This window comes from Tinamus guttatus, unplaced genomic scaffold (assembly GCF_059628265.1).
Source record: "Tinamus guttatus ecotype Peru unplaced genomic scaffold, ASM5962826v1 Tinamus_guttatus_pri_ptg000171l, whole genome shotgun sequence".
Taxonomy (NCBI): Eukaryota; Metazoa; Chordata; class Aves; order Tinamiformes; family Tinamidae; genus Tinamus; species Tinamus guttatus.
Window position 1 is genome coordinate 827,363 of NW_028288705.1, and position 22,483 is coordinate 849,845.

General features: G+C 42.0%; 2 protein-coding genes across 3 annotated transcripts in view; both read left to right on the top strand.

Moving 5' to 3' along the window:
* PTPRR (protein tyrosine phosphatase receptor type R) overlaps window positions 1–10,479 on the top strand; it is a 136,473-nt gene extending 125,994 nt beyond the window's left edge. The window contains exons 13-14 of the mRNA XM_088522954.1: window positions 2,410–2,523; window positions 9,242–10,479. Of these exons, the coding sequence (XP_088379080.1) occupies window positions 2,410–2,523; window positions 9,242–9,335 (208 nt within the window). The 3' untranslated portion in view covers window positions 9,336–10,479. The remainder of the gene's footprint in view (window positions 1–2,409; window positions 2,524–9,241) is intronic.
* Window positions 10,480–11,013: 534 nt separating this feature from the next.
* Window positions 11,014–22,483, top strand: part of PTPRB (protein tyrosine phosphatase receptor type B) — a 62,449-nt gene continuing 50,979 nt past the window's right edge. For both annotated transcript variants that reach the window (XM_088522935.1, XM_088522934.1), the window contains exons 1-2: window positions 11,014–11,295; window positions 12,602–12,994. In XM_088522935.1, coding sequence (XP_088379061.1) covers window positions 11,241–11,295; window positions 12,602–12,994 — 448 coding nt within the window. In that variant the 5' untranslated portion in view covers window positions 11,014–11,240. The remainder of the gene's footprint in view (window positions 11,296–12,601; window positions 12,995–22,483) is intronic.

Here is a 22,483-nt window from a genome sequence, read left to right on the forward strand (position 1 = left end):
TAGTAGGCAGCAGTCCTGGTTTGTTTTATTTTTGCTTCACAAGTAAGTGAGGCAGAACAGAAGGGAAAAAAAAAAGGAATCAGTATTTCCTGGCTTTTACTGGCTTTCTTTCATAATCATGATACATCTCTTACAGTTGGGAGAGTACTTTTATTTTTTTCCAAATGTACATCAAAACAAGGACTTCTGATCTTGAGCCACTCCTTTTTAAATCTGTATTTAGGAGATTTAGAGAAGTGGAAGACCAATTTCAACTACCCATCATTTTGCAAAACCAAAGCGTGATGGATAAGGAACTTCCCCAAACTTTATCCAGTTGTTTTCATCTGGAATCGTAGTTTTATTAAACAATCCACAAATTCATGGATGGCCACAGAGATTCCCATTTTTCACATTATTTTCAATAATGGGAGTTTCAGAGGAATGGGATATCTTTCTGGGATGGATAATGTGACAACAGTCTTTAACCACTAGCAGGAATTTATTCACGATTAAAGACTCAGCTGCCAACTCAGTCATGATTAAAATTAACACAGTTCTCCGGGGACAGCTCAGCTACACTTACTACCCTATGGTCTACAAAGAAGATGAACTCACTCTTGCTCCATTTTCTATCAATAGTGTCCTCTATTTCAACCTGAAGAGATCAGCCAGGTCTCATAATGCCAGTGTAAATTTTTAAATTCAGGCCTCAGATGAAAATGAACAATTCTCAATTGTTTCCAGAAGATCATTATAGTGCACGTCCAATCGAGATCCTTTAAGAATCTTTAAAAATGAGAGTTATGATACAAGTGGAAAAACTGAGTGTGTGTGTCTTCTTGTAGCCTGTCAGCATTGGATGCTGCTATATCCTTCAGTAATGAGTTGATTCAGGGTACACTATACAAGAATCTATTTCTTTTAGCAAAGCAGTTTCTGTTCTGCAGATGCATGGAAAAAGAGTAAATCTCTGTCTTCATGCTTGAGGCCAGCAGAACCAGCTCTGTCCTTGACGGTCTTTATAGCACTATAGTACCAAAAAGGCTCTATCATGTCACTAAAGTGTGTGGTAAACTGGAAGTATCTCCTCAATATATTTTGGATATGTAGTTACAAAATAAATTTGGTTTGATACCAACTAGGTGGTTTGGGACCAAATATATATACTAATTAATAGATTCCAAATATAGAGAGAAAGCATTTTTTTTTCTTTAATTTGAATGAATAAGGAAGAACTAGAAACACAGGACTGTATTCTGTCAATGTGAAACTAAATTAGCCCTATTTAGTTAATGAAACCAAGCTGACTGAGAATCTGGCACACAATGCAACACATATTTTGTACCAAAGGTATTTTCCTCTTCCTAGAAGAAGCAATGATTTTGCATATAAATTGGAGTACTTACATGCATTTTTTAAATGAGAATGGGAAATAAATTTGCCATGCTTGGAAACTTGACAGTATTATTCCTACTGCTAGAAACTTTCTTTCCTCACCAGCTACACTCAGCGTGTGCATATGTTCTAGAAAAAAAATGGCACTTCCTATTATCTTTTAATCCCCTTAAAGTCCAATATCCTACACTCCAAATTAACAGATCAGAGCTATTATGTTACACCTTAAAAAAAAAGGAAGAAAAAAAAACTAGAAATATTGTGTTGCTTTTTGCAAATCCCTCTTTATAAAGTATTTCCTTATCTTTTTGTATACATTTATCCCAAAGATAATAATGTATAAGGAGACAAGTTATCAAATCAGGAGCTTCAAATCACTGGATGTTTTCTTACACTGCCAATTTTACTTCTCATTATCCCCTCATTGGCAGGTAGCATTCATACACATTGCACAGATGGAGAAAGCAAGACACCAAATGGTTAAATATTTCATCTAAAGCCAGGCATATAGATCTGGGCTCTTGACTCTGCTTTAACTAGTAGCCCTACATTGTCATGTCCTGTAGCATAATGAAGAAGAGATTGTGTTGAATTCCACATAGCTGAAGCAAGAGAGAGGAGTCACAGATTCTCAAAGGTGCCCAAGGCTCAGGGAGTAAAGATAATGCCAAAATGGCAGTTTCCAAACAAGCATCAAGAAAATCTATAGAGCTGTAGCGTCTAATGCTTTTCCTTTCTGAAGAATCATAAGAGAGGAGGTCACTCCATCATTATGGTCTTGGTCCTTTTTACCTTCATGGTTAGAGGGACAGGTAGCTTTTAGGGTTCACAAATAAGCCACAACAGTTGGACTGCTGGAGTATGATAGCCTTTCATTTCTCTCTAAAAGAGTGAGCTGAGAAGTTACACTTGCTAGACATGTACATAGGAATGGTTGCTTCTAGCAACTTCATTTTTTCATATTCTTAATGTTTTCCACTTGACTCTTTGATCTGTGAGCTCCATTTACGTGTTCAATTTGCCTTTTTTCAGTGCTGGCATAGGAAGAACTGGATGTTTTATTGCCACCACCATCGGTTGTCACCAGTTGAAGGAAGAGGGAGTTGTAGATGCACTGAGCATTGTCTGTCAGCTACGAGTGGATAGGTGAGTTCCAGAAGAACCATAAATCAGTCAAGTAACATGAGTTTCTTTAAAATGGCACTGGATAAATTGAGGTCTTGCATAGTTGTACGCACTAGCTTCACATAACAAAAGTCTTCCACATCCTTCTTGGAAAGCGCCTTGCAGCTGGTACAGTATTTGAAATATGCTACAAAAGGCAGGAAGTACACAGGAGTCAAGATCTTGAGGAAAAAAGAAAAAAAAAGATAGTAATCAAAATTAAATATTCAAATTGCTAAATTGTCTTACCCAGGAAGACTTAATAATTGCAGATAACGGTATGTTGGATTTTCCTGTGGATTCAAAGCAGAATTACTGCCCTGCATATGTCTTTATTTATACTTTATGATGATACATGTGTTTTAAGAGTAGTTTTAGAGCTGAAATGTGTGCTGTTACTAGAGTTTCCCATGTGATTTGATTATCTTATGTTGCAGTTGTTGATTCAAAGTGAGTCCTTAGCTGACTGAACATTTGTCAGTGGATTACATCAGAGTAGGGCATTCTTTGAAGGATGAAGAACTTATTGAACAGTACTTATGTTATCTAGATACTAGAGAGTGGGGGAAGGAAACACAACCACAGTAACACTCAGACTTTGAAGGTTCTTATGTTAAGTTGCTGAAGTGTCATTTTGGATGAGTGGCACTTGGTGCCCAAAGAGTAGGGGTGGTGTTGTGCTGGGGAAGACCATTCAGAGGACAAGAAGTACCCAGCAGACTCCTTGTCCAAGGACAGACTGAGCCTGGCTTCCTTTTCAGTAGTGACTCTGAAACCCATTTCACAGAAGTTTGAATATTACTTTACATGAAGTAACTGGCATAATTTTTGGTAACTGGTATAAAAGCATTAGTTGAATATTCAAAATAGCATTTGTATTTAGGTCCTGATTAAGGAATATTGTTTTCCGGATGAAACTGGATGAGACTTCCCTAAGTGAAATTCTTCTGAGATGGGAGTCCTACAGTTGCAAAGCATTTGGCACCCACCTCATCCCATCGGGGAGCTTTCTGCAGTTTCTGACATGCCACTAGGACACAGCAACACAGGGCAATCCAGAGACAAGGAATTGTCTTTAAGCTTGGATTGAAGGGGACATTCCCACTTACACAGTGTATAGTTTCTTCACAAAACAGAGAGCCAAATCTAGTGTTATTGCTACTGCCTCAGTTGTGCTGAGGCTTCTTTTGAATTGGTTTGGCAAATGTATCCAGCTTAAGAAAAGCTGGATAAACAAGGCATTTTTGCAATTTTTTCTTAAGTCAAGATCAATTCCCAGATTGAATTCACAGCTTGGGAGCAGGAACACAGTAAGCCAGCATTGTTGCAGAGTGCTTTGTTTTGTGAAACCAGGGCTGAAGAGAGATTTGTGTTGGAAAGGAGGATGTGGGTATTGTGCATAATGGAAGTGGCTGGTTTGGTTATGTTTTTCTTTATTTCTCTGCTCAGGGAGACAGAATTTTGTACAAATAAACAGGGTTGCACCACGAATAGAGAACCCTTGGTCCTCTTCTGCTGTAGGCAGCAGGTCCTGTAACCTCCTGATATACATACATACTCCTTTCAAGTGTATCAGCTCTTTCTGATGTACGTTTCTTCTTTAAATGGAACCAACCAGTAGGCAATGTGAAAGTGATGAAAAAGTTGCTCAGGCCAAAGGGGCAGATCGGCAATTCATGTGCTCTCAGTTCTGAAAACTACTGGAACAAAGAACTGCAGAATCCCTGTGGCTGACCATGTTTATGCATCACCTTCTCTATCCTTCCCCTGCCACCTCTCTGTCATCATTGAAGTCTGAGCCTTTTCAGGCAGTGTAAGCAGCCTGGAGCGTAAAATTCTCCAGTGAGAAGATCTCAGCAACAAAAAAATGGAACAACCGAGGGAAAAATGCCTCCTCTGCTTTACATTATCTACTCCAAATTTCCAAATCTCCATTCTGATGGTTTAAAAAGGTGTGCAGTGTTCCAAGTCTCCATTAACAAGTCTGATTGATTGTTCCAAGCCTCCATTTTACCTTGCTTAAAAAGATGTGCAGTGTTCTTCCTCATCTTCATGTTTCTGTTATAACGTTTTTCTTCTTGCTCTTTCTTACACTCTGTGTAGAGAAGTGGAAGCAAGTTCTGCTCTCAGCTGCATCAAGTTCATGTCATTAATTCCTGTGTAGAAGAAAAGATCTCAGTTTGCGGCACTATAACTGACAACAGACCAAATGTCTAGTATTTCTGATTAATAAACTTTTTTTTATGTGTAAGAATCCCAGAAAAACTTGGAAAGAGAATGAAATAATCCAAATGCAAACATTCACCACAGTAATCTCAATGACACAAAGCTTGCTTTAAAAAATTGTAGCCTTGTGATTTTGTACAGTTCTGTATTTTTTCTAGCTTCACACTTTATCAATAGACTACACAGATCTTGCTGCAGATTTCTTACCTCTTCATTTTTTTCAGGAATTATCTGAGATCTAAAAAAAACACCCTTTTTTATTTTTAAAGACATTTTTTCTGGGAAAAAAATAGTAACCAAACACTTTTTCTTTCTATATTTTGGTCTACCTCACCTGGCATCTAGTTTATAGCAGAGATTATTAAAGCAGAGCTTAGCATTACCTAAGACTACAGTCCAGGCACCACCAGTCCAGCCAGGCCTTGGGTTCCTGCAGTGACCAGGCACCACTGCAACACACACAAAGCTCCATGAGGCCACCTTTGCCTGACAACGGAGTCCTGGCATGAGAGTACCGGCAGGTGGCACAAAGCTGGCAAAATTAACTGAATATCCCTCTGGGCTTGACAACAAGAGCTGGCTCTGGATGTAGTTGTCCAGAGCAGAAGCAGAGATGAGGACTCCTTCCTCATAACACAGCTGAGCTGCCATTTTCCTTCGTACCTCAGACTGCCCTTGCAAAACAAAACAAGAGAGAATTCAGCAGAAAAGGCTGGGTTTATCTGACTACCTGGAAGCCAGAAGCTTGCCCAAGAGGTGCACTCAGTCATTTTTATTTCTCTGATACCTTGTCTGCACTTAATGCCCTGCCAGACTTGCTGCACCATCCAAGCCAGGCCTAGTGGTGGAGTAAACACAGTTGATGGTCTCCACTTGTGTGTGCACTTCTTCCCTTGTGGGCCAACAACCTAGTTGCTACCAAAGTGAATTAAATTGATGATTTAAGAGAGAGGAAAATAGATTAGTGTTAGAGAAACTCACCCCTTGGTGTAGACCAAGGGGTGCTGTAGGGATTCGGCAAACCATTCCCATTGAGTAGCGTGTTTGTTGAGAAACAAGCAAGCATCCAAGCAAATTGTAGATGGTAGTCAAAATTTATGCTGAAAATAATCCGCAAGCCAAGAACTGAAAACTAGAATAACCATCTGCCCCTCTAGAGATCCAAGCCCTCTTCTTCATAGCTTTTCAGTGTAAGTTATGAAGCTGGCAAGGAGTGAAAGGATCTGGCAGCAGTTGTCTGTGCTGAGCTAACATGAGGAAATGGACCATCCACTCAAAAACTTGACCCAGGATGGAGATAAAGCCATACTCTGCATGGCTTCACAGAAAGACAGACCGTCAGCTCTTCACAACTTAATTTTTTTCAGTTCATTTTTTATGTTTTGCAAGAGAAACAGGAAACATTTGATGTGAGGCATCTTCAAAATTTACTCTGATATCGAGAAATTTTGCACATTCTTAACCTTAAAGGCACATTCTTGGAATGACGTCCGATAACTTTGCTTTTGGCTCCTCAGACAGGATGAAAAGAGTTTCCAGTGTGCGTCAATGCATTGTTTAAGTGTTTTGAGTAATCACTTTAGGTTAAAAAAAACCCCACCGACCCGGCATCGCATTGGTTGTGGAGCAGCCCGCATGCAGCCGCAGCAGCAGCGAGGCAGCGGGAGGGCTGCAAGCCGCTCCGCTCCCCAGGGCTGGGCTGCCTGCAGGCCACCCAGAGGCTGCCGCTCCTCAGCACCGCCCCGGAGAGCCCAAGCAAGCAGGGGCTCCCGGAGGAGGCAGCGGTGGCGGCTGCCAGCGGGAATGCGGCTCACCCGGAGGTGCAGCTGGGGGTACATCCCTTCTGGGCACGAGGGACGCGGGAGAGGAAGCCTCCCCTTGAGCAGATTTCCTCCTGAAATGCTCTTCCATGCAGCCTTTCGCACAAAGTCGTGCCTTAAGATCACAGGCAATTCCTTTCTATTAAATATGACCCTTACACAAGACCAAAGGGATACGTCCCATGCACAATAGGACTGACAAGGTCAAATTGTCTGAATCGCTGTCGGCTGAAGACTTGGCAAAAGGCACCTATTCTCTTTACTGATGGGAACAAGAGGCTGGGTGCTCTAGATTGATACAGACATGCCCTGCTTGGATGGTACAGGGTCCAAAGGCAGCATCTGCCAAGGGCAAATGTAGTAATGCTGGACTTGGCGCCACCAGCTTTTATGCAGCTTCTTGGGGATTCTGTGCAGCCTTTGGGCATCCCTAGGATTAAAACTGGCAGAATCAGTGCAGGCAATGCTGCATGCAGCCCAAAACTGGAGTCAAGGAACAGGACTGCAAAATATTCCTTCTTATATTTCTATTTGAAATACTGAAACAATATTGATTTTGAAAAAAGAATGATTTTGATGTGTTCTCGGTCTAGGTAGTTGACAACTTTAGGACTACTAAGAGCTAGTTTAGCTACTTTAACGAAGGGCTACTAAAGGATGGTAACAGCAAATTCTCTTTCTTTCTTCCCAGAAAGTAGGAGAAGGCTCTTTAGTTTTTGTGTGTTTGTTTGGGAGAGCACTGTGTCTCCTTTGGGAGTGAGTTGCACAGCCCAGGATAAGCACTGGAGAGGAATGTGGCTGCAGCCTCTCCTTATGCTACAGTGGAATTCTGTTGTGGTAGAGACCAGGATTATCACAAAAGAGGGAAGAGGAAGGGTCACCCCGCAAACAGCCCCACAAGGCACAGCTCACACTTGTTCTGCATTTCCTCCCCCGAGCTTCTCCCTGGATACATTCCCTTCCTCCATCCCTTTTATGCAGCAGATGTCAAAGTGGGAAATGCATACCCTTAAGGAGAAGGTTCATGGTGGGATGCAGAGAGTGAGACTGGGTGGGCAAGGGTGGCTTGGGCAGGACGGTGCAAGTGGGAGGCAGGAAGAAGGCCAAGCAGCATTGAGGACCAGAGCAAAACCCTCCCTTTGCCTTTCCAACTCTTGCTGGATTTTCAGGGCAGGAGGCAGGCGCTGAGGAGAAGCAGCCGGTAGTCAAGTCATTAACTGGTTGATGTCTTTGTTGACAAAGCAAAGAAGCTGCTGCATTTTGCACCAGTTAAACCACTTCTGGACCTGTGATTTAATTCCTAGGGATAAGAGATCATAGTGAGCATGCAGCTCCTCAAAGGGTGTTTTACAGTTCCCTGAGCTCACTGGTGGAGCAGAGACAGATCATCACTTGCTTATAGAAGTAGGTTTTATTTTAGTTATACTTTTTGCTACCATTTGACCATCGATTAGCACCTTGGAAAATACTTGTTGAGGCGGTTTTACCATTGTTTGTCCAGCTCTGTATGTCAGTCAGACCAAGATTTTGTTGCTGTTGTGTCTGACGTGATCACACGGAGGTCTGTCAGATGTTCTCCAGAGGGATGCCTGTCTTCATTGCTCATGATCCATAGCCTTCACTGGCTGCTGAAGTCAGATGCAATGCCTATCTTAAAGTCATCCCTGCCACTAAAACTGTTTACTTTCTCATCCCTGAAAAGCTAGCTACCTGTTCCAGTGCAAGCTGGGCATCAACCGAGGGGCTGTTCCTAGAAGCAGAGCATGCTGCTTTTAATACCCTGACAAATTAGGTAATTAAAATGCAATTAAGTAAACTGAGTCCTCACCCCATGAGAAATGAGACCTGAAGGATCCAACTACTGTCAGAAAAAGTATCAGTTTAATTTCAGAACTGAAAGGTGCTGGTCCTACTACATATCACACCATGTTCCCTTTCCTGTAGGACATCATCCCCTTCCTGCCACACTGCAACTGACGCTGAAAATGTGGGACTTTGTCCTTATAATTTGACCCGAATAAAAGGATGTATTAAATGTAGGCATCTAATCCAAACTGGCTGTAACTGATTCTTTTTATGGTCAAGTTAAACTCTTTTGTATTGTTAGTGTGAAATGAGTCATTGCTGTAAAATTTCTTAGGTGGCTGCTGTTCAGACAGGATGCATTGTAGGCGTTAGAAAGAGGACAGGAAAAGCTGTTCTCTGTGCTTGCGATCTGAGGGTCACCGAAGGTTACATTTTTAGTAAAGGACAAGAATGAAGGGCCAGATTCAGAATACTGCTTTGCCCCATCTCTAGCAATGCTGATTCCATGTATCTGGCCCTCCATGTCCTAAAGACAGTAAAATTCACCCAGTGTTGGATTTAAAAGGTTGATTTTAACAATGTAGATGACATGTTTTTCTTTATAGTTCTTATCCTAACAAAATCAGGAACTTCATGCTATATGTGTGCAGGACAGCATAGATTTTGAAGAAAGCACGTTCACTCAAGCAATGTCTTGTTTAATCAGGCAAAGTTTAAGTCCAAAATTGAGAAGAGGCCTTTAATTGAGAAAAGGCCTTGAGAAAAGGCCTGGTGGTGATTGAGTTGGCAGTGGTTGGAGGTTGCATTCTTAAGAAATAACATTTCATTCTCTTGTGTTTCCTTTTCAGGGGCGGAATGGTTCAGACCAGCGAACAGTATGAATTTGTGCACCATGCACTGAGTCTGTATGAAAGCAGACTTTCTGCAGAAGCTGTCCAGTGAAGCCTAGGAGGGTAAAACAGAATGTCAGTCTCTGAGGTAATTTGTTTCATTACCTACCAGCAGCTTCTTCAAGGAGTTTACTGCAGTGGGAAGAGAGGCTTTGAAGGCAGCTTCCAAAAGGCTCGTGGAGAGTTTGGCAAAAGTATAAAGATTGCTGGATCCTTACTGTAAATGAATGTATTGTGAGCTTCCCAAAAATGATTTATAAAGAAGGTACTGTACTGAAACTACACATGGATTTCACATATATATCTAAAGGGGGGTTTAATTCTGTAATACTGGTATCTGCCATATGAAATGTATGTATGTACTACTGCTGCAGTCAGATGGACATTGGAACTTCTAAAGAAGAAATGTTTATATCAAGTGTATAAATGCTTTAACGTTTGCAAACTCTGTCTTGTGAATGGACTGTCAACTGTACTGTAAAGTGCTATTATGGATTATGTGGTAGGCTTGTTTCTTGGCCACATAATATTCTTGCTGCTAAAATTGCAAGTGTTCAATTATGGGTTAAAAAAGAAAAAGAAGATGAGATAATAAAAAGTTAAAAGTCTTGTTTTTGAAAATATTCAAAAGCAGTTAATATTTTATATGGAATTATATGTTCTTCATACTATTATCTATTAAATGTATATTTACTGTAGGTCTTACAGAGCAGTTACAGAGCACAATGTCTGTTATTCAGTGTATATGTATTTACCCTATACTGTTGATTGTCTTAGAAGATGCTTCTGCTGCAGACCCGAATCCAGTGTATTTTTAAATTGTGTAAGTCATTTTACTTTTAAAAGAAACTTTGTAGCATATATTAAATGGTAAGGATTTTAAATATTTGTCTGTCTTTTATTAATAGGGGATTTTTTGCCTATGTTGTTTTAACTGCTCTGTCTCTTTCAGCAGAGATGGATGCCTCTAGTGATATGAACTGTTTCATGACAGGTTATACAAAGAGGAAAATGCTGCTATGAATGTTTCATTTAATGTTCAGTAGGATTTTTTTTTCCTTAGGAGAAGTAAGAAGTTGGCATTATGACTTACAGCAAGCACTGGGAGGTCTGTTCACAGGGTATAATGAATTTTTAATGCAGTGATGTTGACTTTGCTTCATACTGCTAATAAATTAAACTTGATATAAAATATATATGGACTTCTGTGGTTTTTTTTCCTAGGGTGGCTAATGCCCCCCACACTCTCTTACCCGCATAAGCAGGGATAGCCCAGTACAATTTGGGTACCTCCATGACGGCTTCAAGCCTTTGGAGAGCCCTGCAGGGGACATGGACAGACTCCTGCTGACACTGAGCAGAGCGGATCGCCTGGTGGGGAGGCAAAGTCAACATCACTTCATCCCTCACAGGGAGGTTGTCCAAGACCTGATACAAAACCAGAGCTTTGCCTCCTCCTCTTCCCCTTCTCCTCCCCGGCTAGACCTGATTTTTAGAACTTGTGGAGTTAGATGAGATACGCTGAGATTCTGCTGTATTGCTCTATTTACAGAAATGGGCTGTGTTCCCTGGATGACACTTATTCAGCACAACCCACATCACCTGCAGACTCGCCGTATTTCACAGACAACCAGCTACACAGAATTATAATTCTTTCTCTTTAGACTTTATTCCAATAAAGTTTACAAACGTTGAATGATTTCTTTTATGTGAGCCGAGTGTCTGAAAACCTCTGTCTCTTGTGCCCGTATTTTTCCAAAATAAAGCAACGAGTAAACCCTGAAGAACCATATGAAAGGACAAAGTGGTGTAAAACTCCCCAAAACAATTGAATAGAAGGAAGTGCTCGTCACTGACTTTTTCCCCCTGTGAAGGCACATTTCCTTCCTAGCCTTCGCTTCACTTATCTGAGGTGGGTTTTTTTTTAAGAGAAGCATGGGCAGTTGCTAGATGGAAAATGGATTCCTTATTTCACGTCCTGGTTTTTACCTGTCTGGCTTTGCCGATCTCAGGTAAGCGTCTCTCCCCACGTCCCCTCCGCCGTGCAGCGCTCGCTGCCACCGAGCAGAGCCCTTCAGGGTGGCGGGGGAACTACAAAAATTGATCGAATTCCAAGAGGAATGGGGGGTGGGCAGGGCCAACATAGCCGGTTCTGTTTAGATTGCTTTGCACAGGAAAATAAACCGTCTCGTTATATGCTGGGTATACCTCTCTTTTTTATTATTTATTTTTTCTTAAGATGGTATCCTAGTAGACAATCCAGGAGCTACGGTTTGGGACAAGCTCTTTGAATGAGAGATTATTTTTTTATTCCTATTCTGGGAAAATCCCAGAGTCAGGGGCTTTCTGTATTACTTTGTTAGAAAGTGCCCAGTTCTCTAAAAACTGGCACAGTAGAATTAAACCTACAGAAATACATGTGGGTTATTTAGCATTTTATAGCTAGTAAGTCTGGAAATATTAGAGTAGGTGAATAATAAAATGAGAAAAGCTTAAGTAAAATGTGGCTTTGAGACTGCATGTGAAATATCTGATTATGTGTTCTTTAACAAGTAGGTATTTTGTGCTGGTAACATGTTTTTTGCGGGGGCATGAGTTGTCGTTCTGTTCACCTTGGTGTTTTCTGTTGATGTGTAACTGTAGTAGCACAAAGAATTAATCTGGTGTGAGTTGGGATGATCCCCAAACTAGCAGCTAGGGACATTGGAGAGGCGTACTTCATATCCGTAAAGAGCCGCCATTCTTGTTAAAGCACAGACACCAAGAGGCACATGGATTTGGGAATGTCCTTTTATATGAGGCACATATATAGATTTGGGAATGTCCTTTTATATGTTTTATTCACAAACACTGTGAGTTTTAATGAAACGGTTTCCAAGCAGTGAATTATATTGAAAAAGGACTGTGTCATGTAACTGAAATAGACAGAGAGCTCTTGTCGATCTCTATATCCTTTCAAGCAAGGGAAATGAGGTTTATAGAAATGGACTTAAAATCAATAGTTCTTGTCTATTAACAACAGTTCCTTTCATATGCAGTTCTTTTTTTTTCTTCTTTTTCATATATAGTGAAGGTCAAGATGATCTTTATCAACTAAAGTTTCCTTTTAGCATTCTCACTCTACGTTATCTTCAGCGAGCACTTGCATCATGTGGGTTGTAAAGGGTTTTTTTAATAGGTTCAACATATGAAAAGTTCAGCTTTTAGAAAATGAAAAGGAGATTTATTTGCCAATATATTTTAAATCATGAGGAATTTGCTATTTTGTTAAACAGTCACATATAATGTATTTCATATATATAAATTTTCCTCTTCCAGAAGGGTTTCTGATTATCCACGTCCAGAAACAGCAGTGTCTTTCAGAAAAGAAAGGAGTCGTTATGGAGAAGTGCAATATGAGCAGCCTCAGCCAGGAGTGGAGGTGGACAGCAGACGACAGGCTCCTCCACGTCCAATCCGGCCAGTGCCTGAGCATCTCCACACGCTCTGCCCTGTCATCCCGCAGCATCGTCACTAACTGCTCCCAGGCGGTCAGGTGGACCTGCCACGAGGAGGACGGGCTCCTGAAGGTGGCCAACAGCTCGCTCTTCCTCACGAAACAAGGTCAGAAGGTGATGGCCAAGCAGAGTAAGAAATACCTTCACTCGTGGATGCAGCTTGGAGTCAGCGAGACAGGAAAACTTGTCTATGTAAATCTGTGCTCCAAGCAAGGTGAGCTAGTCCTTTAAAGAAGTATTTTGGAAGTTTTGGTAACAACCATGTCTGTTTTGCCCTTGGTCAAGTGCTAAGAAGGATAATAATTTATTCAAATAGGAAGACATTTTTCATAGTCAAAAAACAGTTAAAGAACCATAAACAGAGCAGCCGAAATGAAAGCTGGTTTTCTGACAATTGGTGGAGTTTTTTAGGCCAATTTATATTTTCAAGATGTCCCTTCTCTGCTCCAGGTCTTTGGATCAAAGTGCTTATCTCTAAGTTCATCTCAGATTCTTGCATCATTTCTTTTTAAATAGAATTGTAGGTACTAAGTCCTATATATGAGCTGATATAAGTCCTTCTCCTCCCTGTTCATTTTATCATAAAAATTCACTTGCTTTTGCCAACGTGAAAAAGGTGAGAAATATGAAAATCAAATACATGCACAATCATTTCTCTGGTTAACCAAAATGCATGATTAAAAAGGCCACATGGTTGAGTGTTTACATAGTGTCACAGTGTCAGGTGGAATTTAACTGAGAACATTCAAAATTCTCAGAATAGTGAACTGAAGCCAAAATCTCAGAAATGTTTGGAGTAATGCTTTAAGATGTCTGTGTCTGTGCATATACTTCTAGATTACCCCTGTGCAATGATAGGTTTATATGTATCTGTAAAAAAGAAACAAGGAAGGTAGAATTATTTGAATAATTCTTAATAACTCTTTGCTTGTTGTTATTTTGTGAAACCTTCATGACAAATCTGTTGGTATTCTAACTACACGCTCTTAAATGATTCTGCAAGGTAAATAAGAACAACCTGAACATTTAAGCTTCAAGGGTGACAGGGAGGATGGCGGCGAGGAAACAGGCGCCCAGGCAGTGTTATTTTCTTTAGCTAGTTGGATAAAGTGTGGCCTAATGGAGTTAAAGGTTGTGTTATTAAGGTTACATCATTTTCTTAATCATCCTCAGAGGAGGAACAGTTTAAGATCAATGAATACTGAGGAAGACAATTACCAACAGGTTGTAAAACTCCTCATCTCTTTACTGTGCTCACTCTTTTAATCAATCTACCTTAATTTTCCTGATATTCTCCCTGTAGATAGACCTGTAGATCTCCTTTAAGCATTTGACTATGTCAATCACGTCTTTTCTGACGTCTCCGGGAAGCTCTCCTGAGAAAACAACAGTACATTATGATGTACTTAAATGCCTAAGAATTGCAGGTATATACCAAAGAAGCTCATGAAGACTAGAAGAAACACAAAGATAAGCATTTTTTTGAATACTTTTAGCTCTTACTCCTACTCTTGAGGTCTACACGTGTCAATATGTTCAGTGCTGAATGCCTAAAATTAGCCTTCCAAGCACATCTGTCTGATTTCAGAAAGCTGAAGTGAATCAGCCTAAAATAACATATTCGATCTATATTTATGTAAGATGATAAAAACTTAGTGAAGTCTTCAGAGCTGAAATAACTGTAAGGTTTTCTACTCTTGAATATCAGCCTATGTTAGTGTAATTTATCCTTTTTTTCACATTGCTCACAAAAAGTAGTGAAAAGCAAAGAAGTAACTCACTGGATTGCATCCCAATTATCTTATCGGCTCAGATACAGTACAAGCTCCAAATGCAACAAGTGCAACTACGTTTTAGAGAGAACCTAATTCAAATGCCAAGTCTGATTATTCTGAACTTGGGACGGGTTTCAGCTTGGATTTATGTTTCAAATTGGCCTTCTGAGATGTATTTTGATTCAAAAATTTTGCTAATTACTCTTTGTGAAAGTCAGGATTTGGTTAAATACATATCCCATCTCCGTTCAATCTGAGATTGCTTTAAATCTAAGGTGCTCTTTTTCACACAAAGACCAGCTTTAATCTGGCAGCTACAGAACTAACATGAAGCAGGACCAAGTTTGGCAAGACACATAGCTCCCCTGAGGTGCTGAGACTTCAGTTTTCATCAAATGCAGTAGGATATTCTGGATAGAGATAGGAAGAGTCTAAGGGCCTGTTTTTTCAAGGTAGGAAATTATGAAACACTGAACCAAGAAAGCCATGTCTAAAGACAACGTTTCAAGACATCATCAAACAATGCTGGCTCTACTGCACAACCCTGTACTGTTCTAGAGTCCAACCAAAGCGGCCTGGGTGGCTGCTGCAGTGGACTATCTGCTGCCAGCATCAAGATCTCTGTAAGTCCAGGAACAAGGAGAAGGTAGAGCAAGGGAAACAGGGATGAGGAAAACATGGGGGAGTTGAAAGGACGGAAGGCAAGATGACTTGGGAGCGGATGGCACTTGAAGGAATGGAGGAAAGGAAACAGGACTAGGGAGCAAAAGAGGGAGTCCAACAGAAATGAAAATTCTGTCCTTTGGAAGACTGGTATGTCTGGGACAGAAGTGGAGTAAATATTACATGTAAATAGATGGGGAATAACAGGGGAACCTTTAGGAAGCTTAACATTTTATTATTTGAGACCGTCTTAGATAATCAGTAATCAGTCTGGAGTGTCCTCACAGTAACAGTTCACCTGGATAAAGCAAGGTTTTGCATGTGGAGAATCCACAGACTTAAGCATTCTCAGGCTCCTACTTTGCATATGGGGTTATTATATATTTGCGTAGGAGTGTTACACACATATTAGCTGTTATAAAGCACAGATAATGTTAGTTTGGAAGGGGAAAAGATCATTGCTATGAGTGAAAACAAGGCAAAAATTCTTGCCCGCAAATAAAAATGGTAGAACAAGCCCTCTCTCTTGTGTGTCTGGAAACACCCAGCACACTACTAGCACTAATGCTAACATCAATTCTGAGTTGTATATGACATTCTTAAAAGCCTTTTCTGTTTACCCACTAGTCTGGGTAAAACACAGTTTAGAGAATAGAGGCAATGCCGTGGATACCCTGAATATTCCCCTTCACCAGCTTCGTTGCCCTCCTTTGGACACGCTCCAGCACTTCTGTGTCCTTCTTGTAGTGAGGGGCCCCAAACTGAGCACCGTATTCGAGGTGCAGCCTCACCGGGTACAGGGGAACAATCACCTCCCTCGTCCAGTCTGGACGCAGAAAGGGCTATGAATTGTTTTGTAATTATGCTCTGCATTGCATTTCCCTTCTAGCCTATGATAAAGAATAGGACTATCTCTTGAAGTGTTTGTAGCAGCAAAACTCGTGTTTTTTTTTTACTCAGAACTGAGGATTTAATGACTAAACCCCATTCAAGAGCGAGTCTTCTGTTTTTTTTACAAGAGAATGGCTTTATTGCTTAATCTTATGTGCCGTGTATTCAGAAGCACAGTAGGATCTACAGCAAATATAGCATCTTTTAATCTTTCGTTTTGTCTTCTCTCTAAAGCCAACAAAACACTAGATGCTACAAATAACCAAAAAATGGCGTTTCCTCCTTTTCTACCCCAGTCTCTGGCCCTCTATCTGCTCTTTCTCATCACCTGCGTTCCATATGGGCTACTCTCTTTGCCTTGTCCCGTTTTAGTCTGCCTAACTTATATCTGAGCCTGAACTTACAGGGGTCATGTCCCATTGCTGACACTTCCATCAACTTCAGTGGCTGAGATGGGGCACAGAAGAGCCCAGAGCAGGACAGACTCACTCTGAATGCCTTCACAGGGCCATGGTAGGAGAAAAGGAGTGCCAGCCATGGGGCCAGCACTCTTCTTGGGGAAGGGGAAGAGCACCAAAGAAAGGCGGCAGGAGCACAGAACTGGCAGCAACTTGACTCCAACCAACCATCACTCTTGCCCAGGCAGCCCTGTACCTCACCCAGCTCAGGCTAGGAGAGGACAGTGTCCTCCTCATGGGGCAGCAATTCTATTATTTGTGCAGGAGAAGTCTAAGAAGTAGGGCGAGGAAGGGAGTGAGAGACAGGGACCAACAGACGTCTTGTCCAAGATGTCAAAATATCCTGTTGGTTGTTTTTTTTCCCCTTTCCCTCCACCCTTTTCACCCAGATAAAGTAAAAGTTGCAGTTCTGGGCTTTGTCATAGCCTGCGCCTTTCCCCATCCCTTTTTACAGAGGTCTTCTCCATCTTCCTTGGCATAGGGAACAGTTGGGATGGAAGGTGCTCCAGATTGTGAGAGGCACAAGATGGATGATGTTGCAGTAGTTAATTAGCCACAGGAGGCACTCAGCAGTCCAAAGGGACTAATGTCTGATGCTTATTAATTGCTGGTTCCCTTGACTCTTTCTCAGAGTCCCTTTAATTCCAGAGATTTTATTTTCAATGAATATGAACATAGAATCTTAACCTCCACTTTTACATCCATGTTTAAGCAGAAATATATGCATCTTTTCCATGTGCTGTGCACCGTTTTACTTTCCCCTCTTACCAGAAGTCCTGATGCTAAACAAGCCTTTGCTATCTACAGGGTACTTAGGGACATGCTGGGGTTACTCACCATGAACCAGCACAGACCATGTGTCTACTGCGATGTCTGAGATCAAAACAGTCAGGAGACCAGACACTACTAGCAACAACCATTTACCTAACAGTCCATGGACATGAACAACAGGCACTTTATTTAATAAAATTTAATAGCACTGAAGTGCCTAATGAAATGTTGGGAAATGCCTAGTATTTCTTTTTAATTATAGAAGATGTCTAAGCATGCATTAAACGCCAGACTCAGTGACCCCAAAACAGACATTAGCACTTAAAAAAGAGAAAAGAGTTCCTGATATATACACACAGCTAAGGAAGTTTTCCATCTAAGCATGTTGATATTATCTGATTGATTTTTTTTTCACATTGCATATGCTAGAAATAGCCAAAATGGTGAAAAAAATCATTAAAGATCATTTAAAAATCGTAAAATAATAACTTAGTCAAACACCAAATTCCTGGAGTTTCAAGGGGAGCATTGTAGGCATCGAGCATAGCATAACATGCTCTGAAAACAAATGCATCTAGAGGTTTTCTTTGATTAATCTAAAAAAGTTTGGAGTTTGTCTAAGGCCATAAATCCCTTCTCCTCTGATGTGGAATGACTCTAGTTACTTGGCTTTCATCATGTTAGCTCAAAGACCAAGAAAAATATTCTCATCCCCAAATATTCCGGTTCTCCTCTGTCACAGAAAAAGGAGACAGCACTTTCTATGTGATCTTATTCCAAGAAACTATTACCTATTTTTGCAATCATGTTAACATTTTTAGGCCTTAAGGATTTGCCCTCTCCATGCCTTCAATACTAATAATGACTGCAACAATCTATACACAGGTTCACAGCTCTTTCTTTTTTTTTTTTTTTTTTTTAATGTGTAGCCTTTACCCATTTCTCTGGAATAAATTAGAATTGTGAGACTCATTAGTTTCATTCAACTGGCAATTTTGAGTTGACCCAATTCTTTTTTTTCCTGAAAACCATTCAGACAAACCTGTTTTTATCTCCCTAAATTATTATTTTAGAGAGGTTTGTAAGTAAAAGAGCTTTCTAGCATCTATGTGAATCCATTAAATATTAAAAATGGCTTGATTCTTCTTTGATCTAAGCAATAAATGGCTGAGCATTGCTCAGTTGTGCCTGGAATAAGGAATCATAGAATCATAGAATGCTTAGGGTTGGAAGGGACCTCTGGAGGTCATCTAGTCCAACCCCCCTGCACACGCAGGGACACCTAGAGCACGTGGCACAGGACTGCGTCCAAGCGGGTTTGGAAGATCTCCAGAGAAGGAGACTCCACAACCTCTCTGGGCAGCCTGTTCCAGTGCTCTGTCACCCTCACTGTCAAGAAATTTTTCCTTAAGTTCCTGTGGAACTTTTGGTGTTTCAGTTTGTGGCCATTACCTCTACCTCTGTCGGTGGCCACCACTGAAAAGAGACCAGCACCATCCTCCTCACTGCCTCCCTTCAGGTACTTATAGACACTGATCAGGTCCCCTCTCAGCCTTCTCTTCTCCAGGCTGAACAGGCCCAGCTCCCTCAGCCTCTCCTCGTAGGGCAGATGTTCCAGGCCCCTGATCATCCTTGTAGCCCTGCGCTGGACTCTCTCCAGCAGCTCCACATCCCTCTTGTACCGTGGGGCCCAGAACTGGCCACAGTACTTCAGAATCAACTTCAGATCCTTAGATGCAACAGCGAGTCTTCGTATACAATCCAATACTATTCTGAGAGGACCTCAAAGATAAATGTGTTTTTAAAAGAAATGAAAAAATCTGCACCTGTAGGCCAGATCTTCTATTTTGGTACATTTTAAAAGCCTGACAGTGAGACATAGAACAGAAAGTACACATAGAACAGAAAGATTACAATGTCATGGGGGAAAATGGAGTGCTGTGAGCAGCTCCCCAAAGAGACCAAGAGGATGGCTAGTTCTGTCGTACTATTTGATCGTCTGCTGCAAGTGCAAACAAAGAAGCCAGCTCCTGGCAACTATACTGATAATTTTCATGAGGGAAAAAGAAAAAAAAAAAAACTTTCCCTTTATTTTATATGGATCTCTATGTGGAGGCTGGAGTAGGGTTCAGCTTCTAGGCATCTGAAAGCAGGTGTCTAAAGGAAGGGCCAGATTTAGTTATCTCAGCATAGGTGCTTCCTGCCATTTGAGATGCTCCAGGATATCCCACCTGGCCTCTGATTGCTTGCCCAGAAGGGATAAGGCATAGTTGGGATATAGATCTCCCTTAGTTCCTATGTGAGCCTTTTGCTTATGTTGTGGATTCCCTAGAGCATTTCACATAGTGGTGGATACCTGTAGTTAGGCACGTGAGTCACATCCTATGTGCCTACATAGTAGCTAAATTTGTAAGCTCTCTTCAGTGGAGACCCAATCCACGCAGTTAATGAAGTCTAAGGAGTTTTCAGTGATGAAAAGTAAGTGTCCAGGGCAAGCTGGGATTATTTGGACTCTGAGAACTAGAGCTGGCAGAGTTGAACTATAGGTTGTAATATCGCGGTTAGCAGGGACATTGAGCTTCTGCGGAGAGCCACGAAGATGCTTAAGGGACTGCAGCATTTGTCGTATGAGGAAAGGCTAAGTGAGCTGGGCCTGTTTAGTCTGGAGAAGAGAAGGCTGAGAGGATATTTGATTAACATGTTCAAGTAGCTGAGGGGTGATTGTAGGGAGGATGGGGCCAGTCTCATCTCCGTGGTGGCCAGTGACAGGACGAGGGGTAATGGGTGCAAGTTGAAACACAGGAAGTTCCACCTCCATGTGAGGAAGAACTTCATTACTGTGAGGGTGCCAGAGCCCTGGAACAGGCTGCCCAGAGAGGCTGTGGAGTCTCCTCTGGAGATCTTCCAAACCCACCTGGATGCCACCCTGTGCCATGTGCTCTAGGTGTCCCTGCTGGAGCAGGGGATTGGACTAGATGATCTCTAGAGGTCCCTTCCAACCTCAACCATTCTGGGATTCTGTGATTCTGTGATTCTGTGTGACATTCTGCTAGCACTGATGCTGAGGGAGCTTTGAGGTGGCTACTTCAGCATTTTGCAAAAAGGCAGGTTATAAGGGCAGTTTGGGAGTAGACTGAAGTCTGGGGCGGTTTTACCTCAGTGACATGAGATACAAGCATCACTAACCCCAGCAACATTTCAGATCAGAAAGGCATTAGTTATATCCAGTCTTACCCTGGCCCGATGCTAGGGAGCAGCAGGAAGCCGGGGAGCTCAGGACGCTGCACGGTGGTGGCTGCTCCGAGCTTGGAAGCTGCTCCACAGGGCTTGGCCACGAAGCAGCAGCCCAGCAGTAGCGTCCTCGCCCCTCGTCTGTGCCAAACTGCGGGATTTCCTTTTCTTGTAAACGGCCTGCTGCTGTGCACATGGAGGCCGTCTGCAGCGCGCACCAGGCATGAAATGCGCCCTTAGTCATAGCCCATAATTTCTGCCGGTTGCGTTATGATGATTGCAATGGTATGTTCACACACTGTATATCATTCAGCCACCAGTGATCAATGGCAGTGTTGGTTCCGCCGCGCTGTTCCCATGAACAGCGTTATGATTGATTTCCAAAGCGACTGCTAAAACAGTGCTAAGCCCTGCCAAAAAATCCCACTGTGGAGATTTCTTCACTGATGTCCAGACAGGAGCTGAGTTTTTCTTCTTTAAAAAGAGATACTAATGTGGAAGGCAGGACATGTAGAAGTCTGCTTGCTTGGGTCCTATAACATGCAGTTTTCTTCTATAAAACCCTGCTATTTAAGAAAGGATGTGAGCTCTCAGGCTAGGACTATGGTGACTTTCCTTAGAAAGATACGATAAACCTGGATCCTGCTTTTCTTGAGGTGTGCACAGCTAGGGACCCATGCACGAGGCATTTCCATCCATGGGTCACAAGACTGACATCAGACTTTGGTTCTTTGGTAGACACGCAGGAGAGCGCTGAGCTCAGCACTGTCGGGTTGTGCTGTGACCGACTGCGGAGCTGTAGTACCTGCTAGCGCGGGGGGAACCCTGCCGGGGCCCCGACCTCGGAGGGGCTGGAGTGTCCCCTCGGCTCCTGCACTGGGAACACTGCCCACCCGCTGCCTGCAGCGTCCCGCCGCTGTTGCTGGCAGCACCAGCTTCCCTTTTATGGAGCAGCAGCTTCCCTAAAACACAATTGGTACTGGAATGCAACGTCTTCCTGTTGGAACCGCTGCTATTTGTCTGTCAATAAAGCCAAGATTTTTTTTTTAATGTGTTTTTAAGTTGGGTGTGTAATTCTATATTTAGGCACCTAACGGAGTGCCCTTTTTTCCCTAAGCGGCTGCTCACCACCCAGGTGCACTTTCTTTAGCTGTGTTTCCAGCAGCAGCCTATTCCCTGCTGGTCTTGGAGATGCCCAAGAGGCAGCGGACTCGGGTCATCCTGGTCCCTGTGGCCACCATCCTAGTTGGCTCCTGCAGCCCTTCAGAGAGCCCCGGCCAACAGGAGATCCCCAGAAACAGGCGCTTTAGATGCAGGGAGTCTGGGCTGGGGTAGGCTTGTTGGTCCACAGTATTGTTTTCAGCATCTTGATTTAAAAAAAAAATGCCATCAACGTTTCTTTGTAATGATATGAACCCTTGGACATTTTTATTCCCGAAGAAGCAAAGTTAGATAAAAGGAAGGGAAATGTTTAAAGTGAGTAACATCCCCCTTGCCAAACAAATCTTTCTCAAAAGGTCCCCGAGCTGCCTACCAGGTGAACACGCTTCTGTGAGAGCAGGAAATGCCTTCATGAAAGTGTCACTTACCAGGGCTGACTATCGCATTTTTATTTCTGGATAGCAATGAGAGTACTACACGTTTCAGTAAAGAAATGCATTAATGTATATATTTACACATATACCCAAAAAAAGCGGGATAATATTGACTTAATGGCAGCTCCCTCATTGGTCCTTTGGGTAAGAAGTAATCACAGGTTGTCTGCCTAAGACATAATTGCATGCCAAGTAATCACATTTGGGAGCTTCTGCCGCAATTTAACCCAGTCATTCCTTTTTTTTTTTTTTTTTTTAGAGGGCTTGTGAGCTAAAATTGTTATAAATGGCAACCAGCCCAGTGGCTCCGCAGCAAAAC